This window comes from Equus caballus, chromosome 3 (genome assembly GCF_041296265.1).
Source record: "Equus caballus isolate H_3958 breed thoroughbred chromosome 3, TB-T2T, whole genome shotgun sequence".
Taxonomy (NCBI): domain Eukaryota; kingdom Metazoa; phylum Chordata; class Mammalia; order Perissodactyla; family Equidae; genus Equus; species Equus caballus.
This window is the reverse complement of record NC_091686.1, coordinates 100,962,839-100,985,580: the sequence shown is the minus strand read 5'-3', so window position 1 is coordinate 100,985,580 and position 22,742 is coordinate 100,962,839. Positions and strand designations below refer to the sequence as shown.

General features: G+C 35.0%; 1 protein-coding gene across 15 annotated transcripts in view; it reads left to right on the top strand.

Annotated features, from left to right (window-relative positions):
• Positions 1–22,742, top strand: part of PCDH7 (protocadherin 7) — a 397,198-nt gene that overhangs the window by 43,103 nt on the left and 331,353 nt on the right. For 7 of the 15 annotated variants that reach the window (XM_070262512.1, XM_070262511.1, XM_070262510.1 and 4 more), the window contains exon 2: positions 17,463–17,522. The exons of the other annotated variants lie outside the window; for them this stretch is intronic. In XM_070262512.1, coding sequence (XP_070118613.1) covers positions 17,463–17,522 — 60 coding nt within the window. The remainder of the gene's footprint in view (positions 1–17,462; positions 17,523–22,742) is intronic. 15 annotated transcript variants of the gene reach the window in all.

The window sequence follows — 22,742 nt, the reverse complement described above, 5'->3', positions numbered from 1 at the left end:
TCACTTCAACATGGTTTCCCATTTCATGCTAGAATAGCAAAGTATGGATTTGTTAAAAGGACAGATAAAACATGTTTCCTGAATCTGTAGCTTTTGCTCCCTATGTCATCAGGTAAGAATTAGCAGTCTGCAGTCATCCACTTTAAACTATGATCTAATTGGATCTCAAGAGCTAAATAAGAACACGGGTGATTAGCTCTTAGTTAGTGGGAACCCTGGGGAAAACTTCAGTGCTACAGGAAGTGATGCTAATGATTTATCAAGTGGTAAACTTGCCTCTGAGAAAATACTGAACAGGCAACTTCACAGCACAGGGTAGTGTCTATTGGATAGTCCAGCCAATCTGAGAACTTTTGCTTGCAGAAGTCCAAGGTCCATTTTTAAAAGGAAAAAAGATGGTAAAAAGAACTGCAAAGGTTTGTTTGTAAAAACTCAGACTCTGATGAAAATCTTCCTTTCATTGAGGCTACAAATCTTTAGCAGCTCTGCCAACAATCAGGAAACCCGTAGGCTCCCAGAGGCACGGAGTGAAAAAGGGTTTTGGAATTTAAATCAAACAGCAAAATCAGATCTTACTAGTAAGGCTGGATTTGGTATCTGGCTTGCAACTTAGAACACTGAATTGGAAACTTGAGAGAATTAAACTTCTCAGAAAAATCTTATTGCCCATGGACTGAAATAAACATAAATGGAATGGAAAATTCAAACCCTATTGCACTAAAACTATTAAAGGAGCTGGCAGAATTCCAATTTGGGTAACTCACCTCCCATCCTACATTGTTATAGTTTTATCAGTTGAAAAGGATATCCACTTCCCCTTCGTTGGAGAAGGTTGTTTAATAATATTTTAATCATCATTGTACCTTAACAATATGATACTCAGAATCGGAAAAACTAGACAGAATAATAATAATAAAAATTCTTTACTCTCTTTTTGATAAAACATTCTTAGTAGATATAAATATGTGGTTGCCATGACAGTAAATCTAATGCCATGCATCAAAGCAATTGAGCTTTTAAAGATCTAGCAATTGTATCTTATTCAGTCTCTAAATTTATTGTTTAATTCCACAATTAAATATACACTTAGTAAGTTTACTGGCTATTACAGGTTGTCTGCTTACATCTTCAATTTTCAGTCGATTATTACTGGGAATGTCAGAAATTTTAAAAATGGATAAAATTATGTCACCAAAAGAAGGTCAGGTGAACAGCCTCAGCTGTGAACCATTTGGTTCCTTTTCAGCTTCCCCAGGAAGTTCCATTTGCAAAGGAGGTCTGAACAGGAAGAACTCAGTCAGCCCGAATCAGAGATTAACTCCCTGCAATTCAGTCTTACTAAAGCAGGAAATTGGGCTCAATTAAGTATTGTAACTCAGTGAAAGTTTCAGAGTAGGAAGTTTTCAAGTATGAGAAAAGATTTTTTTAAACAATATTTTGCTGTTTATGTTGCCAATGAATTTATTTAACCAGATGCCATGGGTATATATACATTTTTCATCTTACCTATGACTTGGTTTTCAATTTCTGTTCTTCTCCTCTTTCCCATGTATCTTCAAACTCAGCTAGAAACTTCTCTTAGAGAGATTTGTGTTTAGGAACCCAGCAAATATGGACAAACAGGTGATGATATTTGCTGTGGAAACAATTTGAAATAAAGTATCATTTTAAACTAAATTTCTTAAATCGAGCATTGGGGAGCAAATCAGGTTTAGGAGGTGATGATAGTTTCAGTTTGCTTTAAAAAAAGGTAGATTTTTTACAACCAAATCCATCTAATATTGATTAGCAATGATTTTGTTTCCACTTCCATACATTATTTAAAATAATTGAATCTGGTGAGTAACATGGATCCAGGGTCAAATAAATGTTTTCATAGCAATTATTGGCAGACATTTCCTTTCTGATAAATTTCCTCCAAATAGAAGTCTAATTTGCATCTAGTGAAGAATCGATGAGTCAAGTCGTGAGATTTGGTTTTTTTATCTCCTTTTTGAGACACCACTTGCAGAGTTGCAGGCTTCTAGCCACCAGGACTTCCTGCACACAGCTTCCAGGGCTGAGCCACATCTGCCTAAGGACCCCACTGACTTGGCTGCAGTGCAGCCCCTTAGGCCCTGCTGCCAGATCAGGTGTGGAGATACTGCCGAGCTGTCACTCCGCATGGTTTCCTGCAAGTCAGCTATCTCGCTCCCATCTGTGTTGATATTCTTTCATGGAGTTTTTTCACTGCTTGCCTGGCATGCATATATTTGTCTGATAAGCCTCAATTTGGCTTTAAGACTCGCCTTCCCAGGTCGTGGCTCAAAATGAAATTTCTCCATGTATGTATTTTCCCATTGTTTGTCCTTGTTATTTAATTCTTAACTTTGAGATGTTCCTGTTTTAAGATACACTCTGTCATGCTTACTAGGGTCCTTTTATGATATCTGTCCCATTTTGAGGATCTTAAGCCATGGAGATCTATCATGTTGCAAATTTTCCTTGCCTTAAAGTTTAAAGAACAGCAAAATGAGATTACTTAAATATATAATGGCATTTTTTAAAAGTTCATTTGTATATCACATAATTCTCTTAAGCCAAGAGGTCGCTTTTCATCAGCTTTTACTTTTCAGAAGGAATTTATTTGTATAGCTTTGATTGTTAATATTCTGGTGAACCAGGCTGGAAAGTCAGGGATAGATTACATAGGTGATATTTTTAGTCCATCAAGGGCTTTTCTATAGCTAGCACTTGATTACTTGTGCTTTGCACCATTCATTGGCATTTACGGCTATCCTCTTGATTATGCAGCTAAAATTTAGTCTGAAGTGTCCACTCCCACAGGCTTTGTACTTGCAAAACACCCATTGAATTTATTAAGAGTGGTATACTCATATTGGCCAGTGGAGCAAGCTCGGTGGGTATTCTGGGTGGAAAAATGAAAGGGCGGATGATTCAAGTACACCATGCTCTGATTAGAGGGACTTGAACAGCTTCCTCCACTTGCAGATTAACATGATTTCATGCTCTGTTTTCAAACAAGTAATATCTGTCCTAAAAGTAGATCCCACAGATACTGCTAATGCACCAAGTTCAAGTTGTCCTCGCTTGAAATAGTCCAGCAGGTTGCCTTTTCTTTCAAGAAATTATTGCTTTCATGTATTTTGGCAGATTTCCTTAGTTATGAGGTTGGTTTGAATTGGTTTATGACTTCCTGCTTCTTAACAATAAGAAATAGCATGGAGTGTCTTAGCCCTGTGTTTGTTATGAAAACTGTTTGGGGTGAAGTCAATGGAAAGAGAAATATGAAACTCAGGTGGGAATGGCATGCACAGTGATAGCATACGCTTTTTTTCTTTGTAGATTCATTCACCCCACAAATCCTAATTGTTTACATATGCTTACTACTCTTTCTACCATAGAAGTTATAACTAAAGTTAGAATCTATGCTTCAGATGATTATAAACTAGAAGCCTGTCAAAATTCCTTTTAAATACATAGGAATGAAATGCAGCTTCCTCACATAAAATTTGGAAAATTGAACAAAAGTTTCATTAAATAATTATCGTGAGATTCCATTGGCTATTGCTGAAGTTATACAATGAACCAAATTTTGAGGGGCAAAAAACTTAGTTTGTCTTTTTAAAAAACAATCAGTATATACATCCAGATTTATTGTTAAAGAAACTATGCAAGATATAGGCTTATAGGCTTACTTTATATCACTATTATTTTGCCACCGAATCCCACAAGTGAGCAGGTGGCTAAGATCTGAGCCGTGACAATTTAAAGTGTAAACACCCTAAATATGGGTCTTCTCTGTTTCACAAAGGTCATATCATAAAACTTCTTGCCACTGGAAGCTAATATTTCCTTCACAGGGTAAGTTACCTTAATGTCTTAAACAGGACCTGTGTGTTATTTGATCTACTTACTGTCACCGGATGGAAATATTCCTCTACATTTCTTATACTTGATTTGTTCTTCTTTTTTTTGGAACAGATTCATAATTTTGTCCTAGCTCCATAAAACTGACCATATTTGAACAGTCCTGCATCTGAAAAGTGACTATTGTTAACGTAGGATTATAGTGAAACCCAGGAGTTTTTCTTCCTTGTCAACAAAACAAAACAAGACCAGACACATAAGCCCTTGAATTCTGGGACTCCATCCAAAAGCATTTAACAATTTGGCGTGTACCCACCTTCAGAAAACCCATACTTTGATTCTAGGGTCTGGCTACCATGATGTTATCAGAGCATCCTAGCATTCGTTGAACAGTCAGGAAGGGTTTAAAAGTTGGTCAGTTCTATTTTCCCGGCACCTAAAATCTGTATTTTCTTACTCAGGCTGTTTGTTGTTCATAGGAGAGAAAAGTGGAAAATTATGTACATAAGTGTGATTTTCCTTTTATTTTATTTTGCAAGATGACACAGATTAAAAATTTTAAGAAAACATTTTATGGCTTCAGGATTTTAACTTATCTCACTTTTTTTTAATGATTGCGGCCATTAAGAATCATAAATAAATAGGAAACTATTTTCTGTTGTGAATTATATATGCCTTTTTGTTTTCCACAATTCTTAATGAAATTTTAGCATAAAATTATAGAACCAACATAAAATTATAGAAACAGAAGGGAATTATATGTGGCTTTATAAAAGCTTTTCATAGATTCAGATTTTCTATAACTAACTCGGTAACATGTTTCAAGGCTAAAACCAAAATGAATGTATTTATTTGGTTAGCACTCTCCGATTGCCAGTAAGAGAAATTAGTTCAAGATGTGTTATGCTAAAATGGGGAATATGTGGAACCAGTCTTCAGAAATGGATTAGAAAGTCAGTGCCACCAGCACCTGCTTTCTCTTTCTCTCCACCTCTCATCTCTGTGCATCCACTTGTTTCTTCTTATACTGGGGATGATCTTTTTATCTTTTTCTCCTCTAGATGGTAAACTGTGCTGACAATCCATAGTTCCCGAGTTTGCATGTTACGTGCCCATCCACCTGCAAGACTGGTACTTTTCCTAAGTACCAATTTCAAATGACAGGGAGAGAAACTCTGGCTGCTTGGTTTAAGAGTTGACTCTTCTGTCAATCATCCATGCCCAGGGAGGCAGAAATACACTGCTGAGTGACTACCTCTGTGGCAAAATATTCTAGCGAAGAAGATATGGACATATGCCGTCAAATAATAACAGTGATAATAATAAATAAGCACTTACTGTGTGCCAGAACCTGTGCTTAAGTGTTTTACTTGCATCATCCCATATAAATAGCTATTAGTAAAACACTGTGTATTAAAAATTGTTTTTGCATGCGTTATATTCTTAATCCTAACAATCACTTTATCAGCTAAATGCTATGATTTCCGTTTTATATTGATGAAACTCTTGCTAAAAGTTAAGTGATTTACTAAGTGACAGAGCTGGAATTAAAACCTATGTCTTCCTTGTCCAGACCTTTTTACACTTAAAAGCTGCCTCCTTTCTTCAGGATGTCAGAGAGATAAAATTTTGTGAAACATGGTAGTTGATCAGACCAAAGACAGCCCTGAATTTGGTGTCCAAGAGAAAACTAGGAACTCTTACAATCATAACTTTTCTTTTCCTATCCTTTTTTTGCTAATCCTTCTCTCTAGTTTTTCCCTTAGCAAATGTATCACTTAAGAATGCATTCAGCTACAAGTAGTAGATTAACCCTTAAAATGAGGGGTTTATTTTTCCCTTATAACAAGATTCAAGAGCTCATCAGTCAGCAGGTTTCACTGATGAATCATGGTGCTGCTATCCTCCTGCTCCACCATCCTGAGTTCTTGGTTTTCCTTTTCATATTCCCATATTGGATATGTTTGGCTATGTTGAATATATTTCAGGTGGGGAAAAGGAAGAAAGACAAAAAGAAAAAGGAAACACTTCTCTTGATCCCATTTCCCTTCTATTCTGGGAATGATTCCCTCTGCAAGGATTTTTCTCTATATCTTACTGGCCCAAATTTTGTCACTTGGCTTCCTCTAGGAGAAAGCTACATGGGAGTGTATTTTTCTTTTTAGTTTTGATGGCATAGGAAGACAAGGGAGTGAGCCAACCTATGCTCTTTGCTTTAGTGGGACTGGAAGTTGTCACTCAGGTCTTGGTACCACATGTTTATAAGTCCTTCCACACTGGTTTGCGTCACTTAGGTGTTTTCAGCATTTTCTTTGTTCAATCAAATGACTCCAATGTCTTTTAACTTTCTTAATAAGATCACTTTCCAGCTTTTCTCTGACCTCTAAAGTCCCTTTCATCGATTTCTTTCAAATCCATATCTCTACACATACCCAAGAGGGTATATACCTACATATTCCCAAGAGAATACTAGAGAACCATCCTGTTTCCTCTATATCCCTCCTTTACATTTTATAGATCGGACTAGAAAGGGCTGGAGAGACAAAGTTCCATAGCAAGTTGGTGAACCTAAATTACACTTCATGTCTCCTGACTCTCAAGCTTGGCTTTTTCTAAGCATTACTAAATAATGTCTTTGAGTTTGAATATGTCAAAATTTAGGAACAAAATAAAACTACTGATATATAAAATGTTTGTGACAGAAAACACTCTTGAAATCACCACTCTATAATTTCATTTCTATAGAGCACTAGAAATTAACTAGTAAAATAGGAGACATTCTCTAGTCATTCAAATCAGCAATTGTTTAGTGAGTATGTGCTATGTGCTCAGCACTATAGAGGCAAGAGATGTAGCCGTGACCAAGAAAGAGGAAGCTTTTGCCCTCAAGAGAGTTTATGTACCAGATGATATTTAATGCATGCATTGATTTTCATATACTAATCAAATATTTATTAAGGGCTACTCTGTGTCATGGACTGTTCTAGGTATAGGATATGCAGTTTATGACAACAAAGGTAAGATTCCTGTTCTTACTGAGCAGTGGGGCCAAAAATTATCCTGTTTTCTAGAGATATACAATAAAGAACACAGACATCATCCTTTCCCCACTGCTTGTTAACTAGTGCAATGAAGGAAACACACACACACACATGCACATTTAATTGATAGTATTTCTTAATCTGGGGATTGGAGTAAGTTCTAGCCTTGTTTTAATTTCTGACACGTACCTTTTGGCTGTGTGTGCAATTTTAGTTAGATTTAAAATCAGCTCTAGATTTAAGTATAAATTTATTGGACTGAATTTGAGCAACTTTGACTCTCTTTACCTTTATTCCTTTGTTTTATTGAATTTAACTTGAATGAGATCTTTTTTATTTGTCTAAGTCTATTTCTGTCTAGTAAGGAAGTTGAAATTGATCATGCCTTGACTGTGTGGGCCATCAGAGAACCATGACATTCCAGGGTATTGATTTTGTGGTGTTAAAGGGTGACAGATCTAGTGTTAAAGTGCCGAGAGAGAATTGGGTTTCAGATTGTACACCATAAGCAGTCTTAGCTTTTGCTGAGACACGACTAGCTTTTTAAAGCAATGGAAGGAATTCTAAGTCTCGGGTAATTTTTACTATGTAAGCTTGGAAATATTAATTTAATCCAGAATTGTATAATCATGCGTACAGGACAGAAATTTTCACATGTGATAAATATATACACTACATCTCTCCGTGTATATAATTTAGAATATGTGTGTGTTGTGTGTGTATCCAGAAAGTGTGCTCTATAATTAAGAATATTGAGTAATATTTCAAGGCAATATGACTGAACCGTTCCAAAACATTTCTTCTCACATTTTGGAAGTTACTTGGTTTTAACTGAAGTTTTATCTTTCACACCATTCTTGTAATCATTATTTTGCATTTGTTTCTGTTGTGCTTTCACTCAGTCACGTTCTATAGGATATGAGTTATGATGCCCACAATTCAGAAAGGCCAGAGGTCTACAAATGTAACGCTTGGAGATTTTTCCTTACCCTCTGGGACATAGAATGTTGACAAGTACATTATAATAGCTGCTATAGACATGAACTGAGGAAGAGTAACCACGGTCATCTTTCAATGTCCTATTTTCCTCTGAATTTGCTGTTTTTCATTCTAATGACCTTTAGTAAGTGCATTGAAAATAATATTTTGATTTTATGATTATTGTGTGGAAAGCTCTACCAAGCTAAGTCCAAGTGTATCTCTGGAAACTAATCAGAGGTGCACCAGATTCATTGACTTAAACCAATCCATCATAGTCATCTTTTAATTTATTTCCACATGTTCTTCCAAGTTCTGATGCTTGAATAAGACTCTGACCTGCAAAGAAGAATACAATGTATTTTATAATGTATGTTTGTTCTGTTTTCTAACAACATAAGTATTTTGCTTAAGCAGATTTGCTAGGAAGTGACAGCTTTGAAAAATTGGACACAGGAGCCGCTGGAAGCATTTCAGTTCCAGGCAATCTGAATAGTGCAGAAGGGGAAAATGAAATATCACCGTGTTTTAAAGATGACAGTCTTGTCAAAGATTCCCTTTCACTCTCTGGCTTAAAACAAATAGAGTAAATCAGGTATATCTGTTCAAAACATGCATGCACACTCACGGAGGAAGCGCTCTGTCCTAGGAATGTTTATTCAGAGACAACCGATGAGAGAATTATCTTTACAAAATGTGTCATGGTTTGGGACAGCTATCATTTTCTTGGCTTAATTATTATTTTGGCACATTTTGAGGTCATGGGATTTCACAAGAACATAGAGGTGGTTTTAAGAAGAAAGGAAAACCTACTGGCTTAGTACCATCTGAGTATATCATTAAGTGCACACATTAGGTGTTCTTCAGAATGTGATAATGTAATTATTATTTTGATATGTGTGTGTTTGTGTGTGTGTATGTGTGCGTGAGAGAGAGAGACAGAGAGAGAGAAAGTGCTTTAATTAAAAACCTAAGATTGGATGCTGAACTTTTTATAAATATATTAAAAATCCAAATACTGTTCTCTACCTGAAAAATGTTGTTGGGTATATTTGAAAAGATATAACAAGTTTGACAAAATCTGCTTCGAAGAACAGTTTTATCACTAATTGGAGAAGCAGTGGAGTGTAGTCTACTTAAGAGCTCAGACACGGGGTTGACTTCCTGGGCTTAAATTTCCAACGCTGCCATTTTTTAGAACTGTGATTTGGAGCAAGTTAATTTCTCAGTTCCTGAGTCCCTTCTTTGTTAAGTTGGATGAATGATAGTATCTACTTGCTAGGGACAGTGTAAGTTAGCCTTGGATCTCATAAACACTCAATAGAATATTAACTATTATCAGCAACTGAAAACTCTTAACACGTTTTGAGGCCAATAATAGAAGCAGAGATTCAAAAAAAGATGTAATTCAGAGGATGAATTGAAAGCTCAAAATTTGAGGAAGTCTGTAATATATAGATTATGTTTCTTTCAGAACCGTAGTAAATTAGTAGTGATCACTTTTATTTTTTTACAAAAGAAGCACTGTTGATTATCATCTATGTCCTATGCATAATTCTGTAATGTACTTTAAGAATTATACTGTAAGAAAATCACTGGTAATTTCTGTCTTTCAGATTCTACAAGATAATTAGTTAACTGATTTCATGTTGACAGGTTATTCTCAGTTTTTGTTAAGCTCCTATTAAAGATAGCAATGTCTTGTAAATGAATGCATATTTTATTTATAGTTTGTTCCAATTCACTTTTGGCAAGAGTCGTTATGTTAGTACTGTATCTTTTTGAAACAACTTTCATTTAATATGCTACATTCGTTAATCCTCTGTTCACTTCTGTGTTTAATTTGTCTCTTATCAAAGAGGTACCTGGTAATATACTCTATCTGGATTATCACCTAAATCTGTCTCATGAAAAAGATTGATTCATTATGGTTTACATAAGAAAAAACCTCATAACATGATCTATTTTTACATCTTACTTCATTTTAGGGCCTATTAGCTTTTCGTATTAATGGGATTGTCATTTTTATGTATGGTAGAATTCTTGGTATGGTTTGGCTCTAAGCCATAATATTACCTATCCTCTTAACTCTTTAGAAACATTGACTTATTTTCATTGCATTTTTGCAGGCTTAATTTTATTTCTTGTCCAAGATGACAAAGGTCACTTCATTAGGCACTTCATTTGCCTTTCCTCCCTGTAGTCTTCTGACGTCTTATACTAAGTATCATAAAATAATGTTCTGCTTCCATTAACAAAAAGTGAGCAGAGAACAAAAAGCCAATTATTTGCAGCACATAAAATCCTTATGATTATTTGGTAGACTTTAATTAAACTAATACATCACATTGCACTTACAAGACAAAGGAGCAAAAGAGAAGCAAATAATTTTTTTCTCAGTTAAGAAACACCATATTACTTTTTGATTAAGTGCTTTAAGACTTCTAACCTATTTTAAAGTGTAAAAATTATAGTCTCTTTCAGACAAGGAATATTTTAAAAGTTCTGTGTAGTATTGATTAGGACCACACCCAAAAAATTTGAAATGAACCTATGAAAAAGCTTGACTTAAAGTAATTCTTGTTAATTTCTTATAGTTTTCCAAACTCTTCAAAATGAAAAGAGATTCACCAAATTCAGCTCATGAAGAAACATTTTTATTAAAAAGAATCTTCTTTTTGTATTTAACATATTTTGTTGTATTTTTTTGCATTCCCTTTGGTTCTTTTTGATGACGTTATTAATGCAAAGTCCACTATAAATTAAAAGGATGTCTCTGTAACTTATATATCTTCCCTGCATTTCAGAACTGGAATGTACTGGAATTAGAAATGTATCTAATTAGAAATGTATCTAATTCCAGTACATTCTTGGTCTTTATTTAAATAATCTCATCCCCAAATGTTCCATTTCTTTGAGATGTAATTCACATAATTTCAATGGAAATATACCGCTGAATTGGGAGTGAGGGCATTTAGCTGTAATCCTAGATCTGCAGTGTTGTATTGAATATGTCTTGTCACCCCTCTGGGCCTCAGTATTATCACTGGTAAAATGAATAATTTGGTAGAAGATGATTCCAGGTGACTTCCTTATCTCTGAAATTATATTTCTACATTAGTTATTAATGTAATGTCTTTCTGTGTGCCAAAATATTTTAATATGCTCATATCAATCCCCACCTCGGTGCCACTTAGTATTTATGAAAGTATTTATGACAACATTTCTAGAAATTTCTAATGATAAGAAAGCATAGATTTTTGAAGCTGGTCAACCACAAATCATATTTAAAAAGAATAATATCCATGTTAGAAATGCATCCATTATTAACCAAGGGACCACATAATCACTGTGCCAATTCTTACACTTTTTTTTTTGTGGAAGATTAGCCCTGAGCTAACTGCTGCCAATCCTCCTCTTTTGCTGAGGAAGACTGGCCCTGAGCCAACATCCATGCCCATCTTCCTCTACTTTATATGTGGGACGCCTACCACAGCATGGCTTGCCAAGCGGTGCATGTCTGCACCCGGGATCCGAACCTGCGAACCCTGGGCCGCTGAAGAGGAACGTGTACACTTAATCACTGCGCTGGGCTGGCCCCCAATTCTTACACTTTGAACATATCTTTTAAGCAGGAAACTGGTTGGTTGGATTTTATAATTTTGTCCTATCTCGCATTTACTGTTTCAAGACTCAATGGATTCCTTGGACATTTACTTCATTTCCTTGTTAGTGGACCAAACTCTCAGTGAGTTTATCCATCACCTAGAAACCCTTTTCACTGCTTTCTACTCCCCTCTGTGTGTGTTCAGGGCTCCCCAAGTAGCTCTCAATTTTTCAGGCCCAGTATCGCAATGTCAGTGGCATTTAAGAAGAGCTGAGTTTGCTATTCACTTCATCTTCTCATTAACATCTAGTCCCTGTTTCTCTCAGGCGGCTTATTGCTGTGGCACATGAATGCTAGCCAGTGCTGCTATGTTTCCAAAGATGTCCCATACTACAGTCCGACAAGGAGAATGACGATGGTTTAAGTTTGCGTTACATTTTTCTTATGAGCTTTAAGAATGGAAATGCATTCATGCTCAACTTTGGCCAAATGTGATTGGAACTGTAGAGTTGGGATCCATTGTAATGTTTTTGCTTGTATGGTGCAGAGCAGTCTCTTTAGATTGATCTTTATCCCCCCGGATGTAGAAAGAGTGTTTCTTTAAAATATTTACTTAAAAGAAAAACAAGGAAAAATCAAATTATGAATTAAGACATACAATATTTAACATTAAGAATAGGCTCTTCTACAGTAGGAATCCTCAAATACTTAATTACATTAGCTTTAACAAATAGTTGCTTTAATAGCATAGGCTGGCTTTTGACAGTTAACTTGTTTTGTCTGTGTATTTCTAATTTAGGATGTTCAGGACAGTTTTGTTGATTTTAAAAAAAAATTATTACGTTGGTTTCCTTTATATGTAGACTTGTGCTAAATAGAGAAAACAGCTCATGATGGAATTGTGTGGTCTTTATGCTATATGCATTCCAGATAAATGTGGAATTAAGGAAATCCCTAGTTTAGGCAAGGAAATCTCACTGCCTCTTGACTTCACCCCATGCCTTCTTCACAAGTGTGCCTCTTCTCGGAATGCAGTTTTCTCTCTTTTCCATAGATTTCAAGCTTACTCGTCTTTTAAGAGCCAGCTTAGGTTCAGTGAGTCAATGTGCCCTCTTCCTACTACCCTCTCTGCAGTCTCTTCTGGCTCTTTGGAGCTTTCATAGTCTTACCTACTTGGCTCTTATCTTTTCCTCCCCAAGATTAGTAATCTGTTTATATGTATATATTTGTATATCTTTTCAAAAGATAAATAAAAGTTTCCCCGGAACCAGGACGGTGCCTTATGTTGCTTTGTATTTCCTTCCGTTTCTCCTACAATGCCTCTCCCATGATTGGACTCTATAACCTTTGGCGTTCTTTCTAGCTCTGAGATCCCATGATTCTAACAGTCAGTCAATAAATATTGATTGCCTGGCCATCCAGCCTAAAGCATTCTTTTTGTTAAAGCACAAATCATTCATATTCTGAAGTCAGGACAAAGCACCCGTGATGAGGAATTGAAATGCTATTATCTCTCCTCTTTCCTTCCATGGCTAGTTCAGTGGTTGACTCATAATCTAAAAGCCTACTTTTCTTAAGAGGTTAGTTCAAACAGTGCTAATGAATGGCCTTTGTGTGTGTCTGTTTCCAGTCTCACACATGTCAAATGGGTGTAGACTTATCTTTCTTTGACTGGATAGAATTTGCCTTATTTGTTCTTTTTTTTTTTCCTTTTGACAATGTAGACAACTTTCAGGTATATTGAAGTTGCTTCTTGTGTATTCATGAATTTAAGTAATTATGATAGAATTCTGAGTATGATAAATACCTAGGCTTCTAGAACCGAGCTTTTTTTTTTGTCTTGTTTATAATAGTTTAGGAAACTTGCATAAGTTTACTATCTATTTCTTAAACTGTGGCAAAAATGGAGACGCTTGCAGTTGTAACTTAGCCATTTATTTTTAAAAGATTCAAAATCAGATTTAAAAAAATAATTATGAGAAAGTAGAATGTAGAGGAAAAAATGTTTGATTAGGAGCCTAAAATCTAGGTTTGGGGCCCTGGATCTATCACTTATTTGTATGAATTTATGTAAGAAGATTAAGTTCTCTGAGCTTCAATTCCTTCATATGTAAAATGATCAAAATTATAATTTCTACTTCACAAGGACTTTGTGAAGTTAAATTAGATAGTGAAGTGCAATCCTGTAATAAACTTCTATACAGGTGTCACAGTAACTAATAATTATTATAATTTATGGGTTTTGGTACATGATTTATATAAATCAAAAGAAAGTAAAAGACCAAAATACTGCAGGAATTGTCCTCCTCATAGTCCTCCACTCACCAAATCCCATGCTTACCTTATGTCCCATTTTCCGTTTCAAATGATTTTCTAGTATTAAAAAAAAAAACCAGGTAAATTTTCCTTGTTGATAGGTGCCTCTGCCGTGGTTCAACTCATAGATCATTCATTTATGCTCCAAAATGTGAATATCAACTTGCTGTCCCTAGATTGCAGAAACTACCATCAATTTGGTTTCCTGTGTCGTAGAATAGACTCCGCTTTGTGTATAATACCTATTACTTCTCCCTAGATTTGAACATCAGTCAAGGGACACATAACGAATATTCATAGAATGCTTTTGCATATTGCCAATTATATGCAAACATGCCAATTATATGCAAACACATTCAACAAATAATTACATAGGTGTGTGATTTAGATTTGCAGCTTACCTAATAAAACTAAGTAGAAAAATAGACACATATTCCTTTTGAAATATACGTATTTCCTTGTTTATGGTTTTGAAGTTTTTTCAGAGTCATTAAGAGCATGTCTACTCCTGTGTGTAAGTGTTCAGTATGTTCTTGCACCCAATTCTGAATCCTATTCCTATTCTCTGCATAACTCAGTTTTAGTCTCTTAGCACTCATCACCAATTGTTAGCCAAGGAAGTCTGGAAAAGAAGAACATAGCTTTTATAAGTTAACTTTTTATTGATAATTTCTGTTAATTAAATTCCCAGCTTATTTCGGTCTCTTTGGTTAGGAAATGGAAACTGAGTGAGATACAGATATGGCCTAGTAGAAAATGCTCCAAGAATGACTTGGTTTCGTCTCATTGTGTGCGTGCAGGCATCTGTGTGTGTATGTGTGTGACTTGTTGCCTGGGTGATAGAACAAATAGAGGAGAAAGGTTGAAAGGCGAAGACAAAGGCTGTGTCTATACAACTTCAGCTGAATTGGACCTGACTGAAAGATTGGTTCGGTCTGATTTACTAGAGCCTATCTCCTGCGTGGCAGTGGTCTGAAAATTGCTTCCAGGGCCATTTTAATTAGCTGATTCAAATCAAAGCAAACACATCCTGGTAGCATCCTTTTCTGCCCTGCCCCTCCCCAATGACAGTTTTCAGAATGATGATTCCTGAGTAGTTCTCCGTGAACTCAATAAGTGATTTTTGAGGAATGCTCTTTTGTTTTTAAACATTAATCTTTAATGGTGAGGAAAGAATCCATTTTTCTTGACTTTAGTGACAGTTGAATATTAGTGTACAGAGGCATTTGTTCAGTGCATCAAAGCTTAAAATCACAAAAACGTGAAACCTGCATTTACGTGGTTAATTTATGAATTGAAGAATTAGTTATATTCCCCAATAAGATTTTAATAAGAGAATTTCATTATGCTGCATGGCAATCCAGTGACTATATTACTTAAATGCATTCTGTTTCTTGGGTGTACTTTTAAATTAAAAGTATCTCAGGTCATGAAAATTAAAAAATGAAACATTTTGACACCTCTGATTTCCTGTTTTTAAAATTGTTTTACTGCTTTATTCATTTATTAAAAATCTTTCAGAAAATTTTACATGGTATCTTTCCTTTAAGGAAAGAAGAAAATGACTATTATATAGGAAAGATTAAAAAGAGAAGGTTAGTGAAATTATAGATGGACAGACTAAATTTAAGAATGAATTAGAGAGAAAAAATGGGAAAAATAATATGCTGGTATAATAAAGAGCATTTACTGCAGTTCAAAAAAGATCTATGGCATAATCTATCATATGACAAATAATAGAAAGTTAAACATAACCATATGATTTCAAAATATTAAAATTAAAGTAATAGTATGATGTGACAAGTAATATGATTTCCTTAATTAACTATTCCAAGACATGCATTCATTCGATAAACCAATTTTCATTGAGAGTCAACTATCTGCCATCCCTGAGAAGGAAGCAATAAACAGAGTGAACCTGATGTTTGCCATCATCGAGGGCATTATAGCTTTGTATAGGATGTGAGAAGTAAATGAATAACTTCACAAAAATAGTTACATATTTGATAAGTACTATGGCAACATATATGCCATAACATACATGCATATGTAAGTAAGAGTGCACAACAGGAGGATCTAATGTAGTGTTGGCGTACCTATGGCGACATTGTTGTGGTTGGTTTGGGAATAAAAAATAATATCTGAAGCTTTCAAACATTTAGCTGTCACCAGCGGGTAAGCAGTTTTGAAATGAAGTGGTTTTGTGTAAAATAAGAGAAATGTGTGGTGATATGTTTTGTGTAAAGTAAGATAAACTACGTTCATCTTAAACTTAGAATTTAAATCGTGAAGATTCACGTATTCTAGATGCCTTGGTAAATGTGTGTGCTGCTCATGTAATTACCCAGAACAGCCTAAGTTATGTTAACTTTTAGAACTGTTAAGAAAGAAATAAATATTTTCTTTATTTCTAGGAAAGGATAAAAATTAGTTTAAAATTAGGACATTTTAAAGCTGCTTAAATTTATACAGCTAATATTGTTAATCTGCAGTCAGACCAATTTTTAAACATTTTCTGCTCTTGAATATAAACAATTCTAAAATTAGATATTATGTTTTTTTTTTTTGCACCATTTACTTCCAGAAATGAAGTGCTGAATTAGTCAGTGAAAGAAACTATTTACTTGCTTTCTAACTTTGATTCTCATGTGCTAATGCATTGTTACATTGGAAATTAGGTGGAATATTTCTCTTTTCTGATTCTAATTCTTAAAGGTAAGTACTTTTGGTAGTAAGCTGTAGCACTTTTATTCTTCTATTTATGGAAGTGATTTGTTATCTTTTGGGCAATGTTTGAATTTATTAAAGATGTTACTAACATCAGTTGCACCATCAAACTGGAAAACAATACTCAGTGTACCTCCTGGCATTGGGAGTAGAAATCAGCTTATTGGTCAGGCTCAAGTTCAGAGAAATAAGTATCTACCACTATTTAAAACTGACCTTAGAACCAAAATATTTTGAAAGAGTTTTGCCATCACTTTTATTTGTGAAAACTTTTATAGATAGAAAGTTGAAAACATTGTCCTTTTACAGTCATGACTTTGAAGGAGAGAGTAATTCATCCTTGATCAGAGATCAACAGGCCATTTGTTGATAGCATGTAAATTGCTCAGATTTCTATTAAGTGACAGTGACTATATAATTGCATTTGGAGACTAGAGAGCTACTTCGAAAGGTGTGAACATTCAGATCAAGCTCATATCCCTAAGATTTCAGGGCCATGTAAGTTGTAAAAGCAGTGACAACAAAATTACCATTTCATTATTATTTGTATTTGTAGTGTAAACAAAGCCAGCAACCCTCCCCTCCACCTTACCCATCTCCTGGTGAAATTTCATAGCCTTTAAAAGCTTGAAGCCTGAAACACAATTAATTCAACGTTTCTTTTACCATGCAAATATCTCTTCTCAGAGATAGCATCCATGAGATTAGTCAGCAGTATTGATCTAGATGCCCTGGGGTTGTTAATTGTAGCGAGAACTGTTATGTCTGTATGACTTCTGGAAGAGGTTATGTCCATTTCAAATACATCTTAAAGAAGGAAAGGATACTATCAGCCAAGGTGTGCATCCAAGCTTTGGAACTAGGCTAGCAAAACCCTACTCACATCCCTGTAAAGCAGACATATATTTTTGTATTTTTTATAGGTGGATACAGTGCAGACCACGAACCCCCCTGGCCACATTGCGGAATCATGTAAAATGAATGTATGTGCTCGTAAGTGAAATACATGTAATGTTCCAACTCAGTGTTGGATCCTAATAGACCTGGATTTATCTGGTGTAAAAGAAATCGATTCCCAAGGGGCAGGATCACTAGCTGATTAAAATGAAGCTCTGATTTTGAAGAAAACAAAAATGGCTTTAACATAAAATCTCTGCAAAAAGGAATCAAACTAGACTTCACAAACAACTGAAAAAAATCAAGCTCTCAATGTGGAATAAAGGAGGGATGTGAGAGAGGTTTTGCAATCTTATCAATTACTGTGGAGAATCAGAATCAAATATCGTCATACTCAGGAGTATGAAAAGAAGAACAGGAAATCCCTTTCCTTCGATTTGCACTTGAATGGACTCAGGCAAAGAGTGGAGACGTGTATCCTGTTACTGTTTATAGTTAATAATGTGGAGATTAGGATAGATGTGATTTCATTTGCCTTGCTTGAACTAATTGGATGCATTATGTAGAAATCACCTGAGCCTGTGCTAGATCAACAAAGAAAATGGAAATGTATACCTCAGGACTGAATTCTGAGAAAATTAGACTGTTCAATGCTATTTAATAAGGCGCTAAGAAGAAATACTACTGCCAATCAGGGAAAGTGAGAGACTAGTGGACATGAGAGAAAATGAAATTTAGGTCATTCTGATACTTGTTGAAACATAGTTTATTATTATGATGTAAAAACAGAAGATCACAATACATCTCACAGACATATTACACAATTTCCAGTTGAATTTAGGGTGAACCATGTAAGTGTTCAAGGAATGTATGGTCATTATATCAGTAGGAAACTGGCCTTTTAAATTTGTGGTCCTATGCATTTATGTATGCAGAGGAGGGCTTTTTTATTTTATTAGAGATGAATTGCATGCAGGAAGTACCTCTTTGCATTATAGCTACTTTCTCAGTTGAAGATACTATATAAAGTCTGATTTTTGTACCGGCGTGAATGTATGTATTGGCATTTGTGTGTATGTGTATGTAAGTGGAAGGATGTAAAATTTAATGATTGACATTTGCACTTTGGTTTGTTACCTAGAATGTAAAGAGGTAGAGTAAATTGTCCTAAGCCATTTCATGTGTCATGATCATTATTAAAGATTATTATCCACAAAGGAAGCATTTCTAAAATGGAATGACTACTGCAAAGGCTCTCCAATTAAATATAATATGTAATGCAATTGAGCCATTTAAATTAAGATGGTACCAATGTCTGAAAATAATGAGAGTAGGCTCCTGTGAAATCAGTTTGAAGACAGTTGGGAAGTCACATTATACTCCTTCCAGCTACTCCACTCAGTGACAGAGGGTGAGAGCCATGGATGATCTCATAGAAGAGACTTGGGAAATATTTGTGTTCTAACTATAACTTTTCAACCTACCAACAAGTTCCATTTGGCTTTTTTTCTACTTTTCTTCAACCAAAATTATATAACAAGTAATCATATTAATATAGATGAAAGTGAATATTTAAGACAAATTGACATATTTTTTGTAGTCACCGTGTGCCATAATAATTTTGAAACTATTGTTGTCTGGTATTTGTATTCACTTCTCTTTATCTTGCTGATTAACTTTATAGTTGAAATTTTTATCTCGTTTTTCTATGTGACAATCAACTGAAGTTGGTACCTTATCTATACGATTACAGGGATTTTGTCTTTACTTATGGTATTATAATAAATTATAAGTCTACAAACTGTATAATTCTATTGTTTTGAATATTTTTTGTGACCAAAATAATAAAAAAACAACTACTTTATAAAATGCCTGTATTTTCTATTTTAATAGTCTTTTAAAATATAATGGGACATAAAACATGTTCATGTTGCTCGTTTTTAAAATACATTCCACATCTTTCCAATTTGAGAGTGAAGAGCTTAGCCACTTAAGATAAAGAGAAAAGGTTTAACAGAGATAGTTGCGAGAGTGTGTGGAGAAAAGCACCCTGAACCGAGTCAGGAGTCTTGATGTGAAATTTTGCTCTGCTACTAAGAGCGTGACCTGACATACATTTTTGAGGTCTCAGGTGCTCAGGTTTCTCATCTGTAAACAGTGAGTTTGGAATGCACTATCAATTTTAAGATCATTTAAATTCTTAACTTTCCATAAGTTAACCTAGTTCTGAGGTTTTGATAACTTAGAACGATTACAATGTTATTCTGATCATATTAATAATCAATACTGACATCAGTATTAAGCGAATCACATGCTGTTTTCCACTCAGCTTGACCCAAACCTCAACATAGGCCTTAAGTCCAAGGGAAAATCTGAATGTACAGTTGTTGCTGTTCCATCCTTCGTTTGACTTAATGGAAATATGTATGGAGATATAAATCATCAGGTCTGAGATCAACAGGTCCCTCTAAGTTAACCGAACCAAGCAGCAGCCAAGTACAAAATCACTCAATTTGTAACAGAGGAAAACTTTTCGTTCTGCACTGAGCTGAATGCATCCCTGGCAGAATATTCAAGTGCTAGAACCAGTTTTGTTTGCTCTTTACCCTCCAAGCATTGATCAGCACGTGAAGGCCTCGGTGACTTCAAAGGCCTTTCTGACTTGGATCAGCCTGGCTGGGTTGAGAGGAGGAGGACACACTACCCCTGATGTCGGTCGCTGTAGCTTCTTTCATCTGTAGGTCATTCTCTGCTTCGGAGAAGCAACAGGCAGAGGAGTCTTGCAACTGTTGTCATTTTCACGATTAATGTTTAGCAGCAAAGTGCCTCACACAGACAAACAGTACTTGTATTTTAGTCTCCTGCTACTACTCCAACTGGGAAAGGGCAGAGAAACAGTAGGGAGCAAAATGAAAGCATATATATTATGTTGATTTTTTTTTATTGCAGCACACTGACTTGCAAAATAGTGTCACTTTCAAAATCACAAAGGTGGCATGGATAATCTTCAGGCATCATTATTTAGAGAATTGGTCAGATTGAACTTTTTCTTTTCGTTTAGGCGAACTTCTGGCCATTTATGGAACTCATTTAGATAATAAAATTTAATTTTGTCAATTTATTCTTTATTATACAAGATTAGAAATGTAGATGGGAGAATTGCTGACTTGCGCTTACCAAGCCTCTCCCATCCCCCCTCTCCCGCTATCTCCAAATAAAACTTCTACCCTTGCCTCTTACTTCTATTTTTTTTTTTTTAAAAGAAGACTAGACTTGTTCAAGGAAAATGGCTATATAGAGCAGTGGAGAAACTGTAAATGAGAGTTACCGATTCAAAAGTTATGTTCAGAATCCATCATCAAATTGGATTCATATGAGTAAAAATAAAATTTCAATACTATTGAGGATTAAAATACTTGCTTGTGGTTTTAGTTCTTGTTTTTTTGAGTGCTGTTATTCCACTACCCTGGTTTGGTAAATATAATTTAGTTGAACTGAGTCTAATAATTTTTTGATAACTTTTTAAACTTAAGTTACTGAGAATCGACCCTGTGCAGATAATATATTGATGGCTGTATTTATTATTTATCTCAACTTCATGAGGCAGATACTATTATTGTCATGATACCCATTTTACAGATGGGGAAAATGAGGCCCAGAGGGTTTTAGTAAATGTGCAAAGCTACATAGCTAGCAGTAGATAGAGCTGGGCATTGAGTCCTGCCATTTTGGTTACAGAGGTGGCACTCAACAGGTGGGCCGTAGAGTTTTCATGCCAAACACTATTATAGATGGGGGCACAAGTTAGGTTCTGGAACTATTTGGGAGTGTAGAGATGACTTTTGTGGTTCTTTAAGTCATTTGTCTGTTAACCTGAGCGAAGCAGATTCAGCATGCAGGACTTCAATGTGAAAGGTAGTCAGAAGTATTGGATAAAGGTGGAATCTGTGATAGAAAGTCTGCTTTAAATACTGTAGACAGAGAAGAAGAGAAATGCTCGAAGTTACTTGCTTTGCAGGCTTAAAATATATTACTATAAATATGTACTATTTGCATCAAAAATGTTTTTGAAAATGATGACTTTGCTGCTGGAATCTGGGTGGACTGAGGAAAATGACAACTGCATTCTGTGAACGGGGGAGATCGCATCTAATGGGAATTCCAATCGTGCAGGCTAATTATTACAATGCCACATGCTAAATGGCAGACTATCATAGTGATTAAGAGTACACTGTCTGGAATCCAAGCTGCCTGGGTTTGAAAGGTGTCTCATACACTTACAAATGGAGCGACCATTGGACAAATTACATCTCTTTGCCTCCATTTCTTCATATATAATATGAAATTAATAATGTCTACCTCATAAATTAATTGTGACTATTAAATGAGATTTATCCAGGCAGTGTGTGTATGATGTAACAAGAGCTCAATAAACGCTGGCAGTTATTAAGGTTCTTATTATTGTTTTTATAATTGACATATGAATAGAGTGTAGTGGTTGCTGACTGAGATGTTTATGGACCAAAATAAACTCAATATCACTGACAAAAGTGAAATAAAAGATACCTCACAGAAAAGGTAATACTCAGCCCTCAATATTCTCCATATACTACAGCTTGAAACTCAGCAAAATTGTGCAGGTACAGGTTCTCCAGGAAAATTCATCAGTTTCTGGTCTGCTACAATTCAAATCTTGGAGCTCTGTGAGCTGTAATTTTTTCGGGCTTAGACAAGTGAAAGGAAACTGTGAAAGCTGAAATCCAACCTTTGTCACAATTCAATGATGAAAGTTTCGAAAAGGTCAAAGAACAATTTTTGAAGATCACTTTATCCACAATCATAGGAGAATACAGCTTTCTCTGATATTAGTTGCTTAAAAATTGCGAAACTTAAGAATGATAAATTACTTATAAGATTATCATAAAAACGAAGAACAATGCTGACTATGATAACCAATCCACAAATAAGTAGTTGTTATTCTTTGCAAATATTTAATAAGTATCTATGATATGATGATGAGAGCTTTATTTTCAAAGACCATTAAGCAGAAAATGTGCTGCATTTATTAGATGATAAGATTTGAAAGTGTGAAATATAAACAAAATATATACTTGCTGAATCGAACTGGATAATATTTAATATATGGAAAGTCAGTCACTATCATTTAAATATAATAGTTGGTTAACTAAACCTATTGGAGAGAATAAAACAAATAACCATTGAAAATAGTGTTTTGTCTATTTGGAACTACTTTTCAGATGAAATATATTGAATAATAATTGGGACTGTGGAAAATGTAGGCCTCA